We start from the raw sequence: 3,674 nt of genomic DNA, 5'->3' as shown, positions 1-3,674 counted from the left end.
CTCTGTTGCCCAGGTTGGAGTGCAGTGGTGCGATATTGGTTCACTGCAACCTCTGCCTCCCGGGTCCATGCCATTCTCTTGCCTCAGCCTCCCAGAGTAGCTGGGACTACAGATGCCCACCACCATGCCCGGCTAATTTTTTTACTTTTAGTGGAGATGGGGTTTCACCATGTTAACCAGGATGGGACTCTACCTTGTGATCCGCCCGCCCCAGCCTCCCAGAGTGCTGGGATTACAGGCGTGAGCCACTGCGCCCAGCCTAGGTTGTCTTTTAAAGTCTGTTCTCCCACCTCTGTTCCTGAGGAGCCATCTGTGTCCTCAATTTCTCTAGAATCTTCTCAAATTAGATACCTACCACCGACGGCGTTCTTGTAGAACTCTAACATCTACAACAGTAAGTTTTTGGTTTGTGTGGGGTTTTTTTGTTTTTTGTTCTTTTTCTTTTTTTTTTTTTTTTTGGTCTTGTTTTGTTTTTGAGACAGTCTCACTCTGTAGCCTAAGCTGAACTGGAGTGAAGAGATACGATCATGGCTCATTGCAGCCTCAAATGATCCTCCCACCTCAGCCTCTCCAGTAGCCTGGACCATAGGTGTTACATCACCATACCTGTTTAATTTTTTATGCAGACATAGGTTTCCCTATGTTGCCCAGGCTCTTCCCACCTCTATCTCCAGAGTAGCTGGGACTACAGACACACACCACCATGCTCAGCTGATTTTCTTATTTTTTTTTTTATTTTATTTTTTCCCCCTTAGAGAGGCTTTTACCATATTGCCCAACCTGGTCTCGAACTCCTGACCTCAAGTGATCCTCCCGCCTCAGCCTCCCAAAGTGCTGGAGTTACAGGTGTGAGCCACGTACCTGCTGGTCATCCCTTCTTAACACACTTCAACGCTTCAGGGATGTTCAACTTATTTTTCCTCCTGCCTGTTCCTTCTCAGAACACTTTGGAGCTCAGAGGAGCTCTTCCTGGTCCTTTGTCCCCCTGCTTTCAATCAGTGAAGTGTCTCGAGCTCAGGAGGCTGGTCACATGGCTCTAATGTTACCTATGGACAGGCTGCTCCCACAAACCCGACTTGGATATTGCCTAACCAGCATGATCGCTTGGGTATCTGGCAGATGTCTGAAATGCAAATGGATTCTCTCTACTCCTGAAAACTTGTTTTTCTAGTAGTCCCTCCATCACAGTAGTAGGTAGCTCCATCCTTCTAGTGTAAACCTTGGCATCACCTGACTCTTCTTACCCCACAGCAGTCTGAATCTTGTGAGTGTTACCTGATGTTTCGCCGGAATCCAGCAACTCATACTCCCAGTGTGCTCACCCTGGCTCAAGCCCCCATCCTTTCACCTGGGTTCACAGCCCAGACCTCCCAGTGGGGTTCATGCTGGCACCCTTGCCCTTCTGACTAGACCTCTAGCCTTGATCCAGCAGCCAGAGAGGCACATCTTTAAGTGGAATATTGGATAACACCTTCCAACTGCTTCCATGTTGCTTGGATTAAAGCCAAAGTCACTGCCCACAAAACTACACAAGTAACCCTGGGCTGCCTCTGTCTTTACCACCTGCCAATCTTCCCCCTGCTCATTCTGCTCTGGGTGCTGTTGGTCACTCTGATCCTTGGCCTTGCCACCTGGGGCTTCCTATTTCCTCTAATGGGTCTTACCCTAGATGTTAACCCAGATTTTCTTGCCTCTTTCAGATCTCTTTTCAAATGTCAACTTAGGCTTCCTTGCTCATCTAAAACTGAAATACCCCCACTCCATTCCTTCTCCCATATCCCTCAGTGATTATTGCCATCAAACATGATAGATCTGCTTGCCCCTCCCCTGGTGCACACATTCGTGCTCATGTAAGCTCTAAAGAGACGAGGTCTCCGTCTTGCACACTGCTAGATCCCTAGGACCTGGGGCAGCCCAGTTCGCAGTGGGCATCTGGTCCCTGAGCATCTGCTGGCCAGGTGCTGATGACGTAACAGGAAACAAGTCCTACATTTGTGGCCCTGATGTTCCAGTTAGGAATCAGCATGTCAAATAAGAGCTGTGAACAAAAGACCACACTAGAGTCACGTGGTTGTCCCTTGTGTGGTGGAAGGGATGGGAGTTGGTATGCTAAGGTGGCAGGGCAGTCCCTATGACAGTACCTGAGCAAAAACCTAGATTCTTAAGTGTGTTTTTGTTTTGTCGGGGGGGGGGGGGGAAGGAGAGGGGTTGTTTTTGGTTTTTTTGTTTTGTTTTGAGATGGAGCCTCACTCTGTCACCCAGGCTGGAGTGCAGTGGTGCGATCTCTGCTCACTGCAATCTCCACCTCCTGGGTTCAAGCGATTATCCTGCCTCAGCTTCCTGAGTGGCTGGAACTACAGGCACCTGCCACCATAGCTAGCTAATTTTTGTATTTTTGGTAGAGACAAGGTTTTGCCATGTTGGTCATTCTGGTCTTGAACTCCTGATCTCAGGTGATCTGCCTGCCTTGGCCTCCCAAAGTGCTGGGGTTACAGGCATGAGCCACCATGCCCAGTTAATCCTTAAGTTTTAAAGGGGCTTAGAATTGTCATGTATTGAAATTTTATTTTTCTTTTTTTAGACAGAATCTTGCTCTGTCACCCAGGCTAAAATGCAGTGGTGTGATCTCAGTTCACTGCAACCTCCACCTCCCAAGCTCAAGTGACACTCCTGCCTCAGCCTCCCAAGAGGCTGGGACTACAGATGACCTCCATGATGCCTAGCTAATTTTTGTATCTTTGGTAGAGATGAGGTTTCACCATGTTGCCCAGGCTGGTCTCGAACTCCTGACCTCAAGTGATCCATTCACCTCAGCCTCCCAAAGCCTTTGGGATTACAGGAGTGAGCCACTGTGCCCAGCCATATTAAGCCTTTCCTACGTCTTGGAGCATAAAGTTTTCCAGAAGGCTAGAGAGGTAGACTTTGCAAGTAAGAATCACTTGGGTAGAGGCCGAAAGGCATGAGGTGGCATGAGGACCACGATGGGCTTGTTTTGTGAGTTCCCGGGAGGTTTGGAGTAGACATGTGACTACTTGGACCTCTCCAGGCTTGCTGATGTGAAGTGTGAAGCTGTCACCTTTGAGGATGGTTTGTGCTTCTAAACTGATAGCATGCCAGAAAGGCTGGATGCCCTGATGCCAGCCTTGGGCAGCCCCGCAGGAGATAACCTGTAACTTTGAGGTTCCATCTGGCAGGTCTAGGTGGCTGGGACACCCTTTTCTTCTTTTTCAGAGGTCTCTCTAGAGGTAGACATCTACCGCAGTGGGCAAGTTGAGATGTCAAGTGACAAACAGGCTAAGGTGAGTCTGCCAGCAAAAGGGGGCGGGGAAGGGACCCCTATAAGCCAAATCTGCCCACAGGCTCACTTGATCTGACCTTCCTAGCCCAATGACAGTACCTGAGTATCTAGCCAAATTGCTGTAACATTGCTGATGGATTAAATATGGGGGGCGGGGAAACAAACTGTCATGGTGCAAGTCAGAGCTGATTAAATTTTCTTTTGTGAGGTTTTTTTTGTTTTTTGTTTTTGATGGAATCTCCCTCTGTCATGCTGACTGGAGTACAGCGGCATGATCTTAGCTCACTGCAACCTCTGCCTCCCAGGTTCAAGCAATTCTCCTGCCTCAGCCTCCCAGTAACTGGGGTTACAAGTGTGTGCTACCACACCCGGCTAA

At 48.9% G+C, this 3,674-nt stretch overlaps 1 protein-coding gene across 1 annotated transcript in view; it reads left to right on the top strand.

Moving 5' to 3' along the window:
* The window catches only part of PADI6 (peptidyl arginine deiminase 6), a 29,063-nt gene that overhangs the window by 4,497 nt on the left and 20,892 nt on the right, over window positions 1-3,674 (top strand). The window contains exon 4 of the mRNA XM_026455958.1: window positions 3,232-3,299. Within this exon, the coding sequence (XP_026311743.1) occupies window positions 3,232-3,299 (68 nt within the window). The remainder of the gene's footprint in view (window positions 1-3,231; window positions 3,300-3,674) is intronic.

This window comes from Piliocolobus tephrosceles, chromosome 1, assembly GCF_002776525.5.
Source record: "Piliocolobus tephrosceles isolate RC106 chromosome 1, ASM277652v3, whole genome shotgun sequence".
In the NCBI taxonomy this organism is placed as follows: domain Eukaryota; kingdom Metazoa; phylum Chordata; class Mammalia; order Primates; family Cercopithecidae; genus Piliocolobus; species Piliocolobus tephrosceles.
This window is presented reverse-complemented; position numbering and strand designations above follow the sequence as displayed.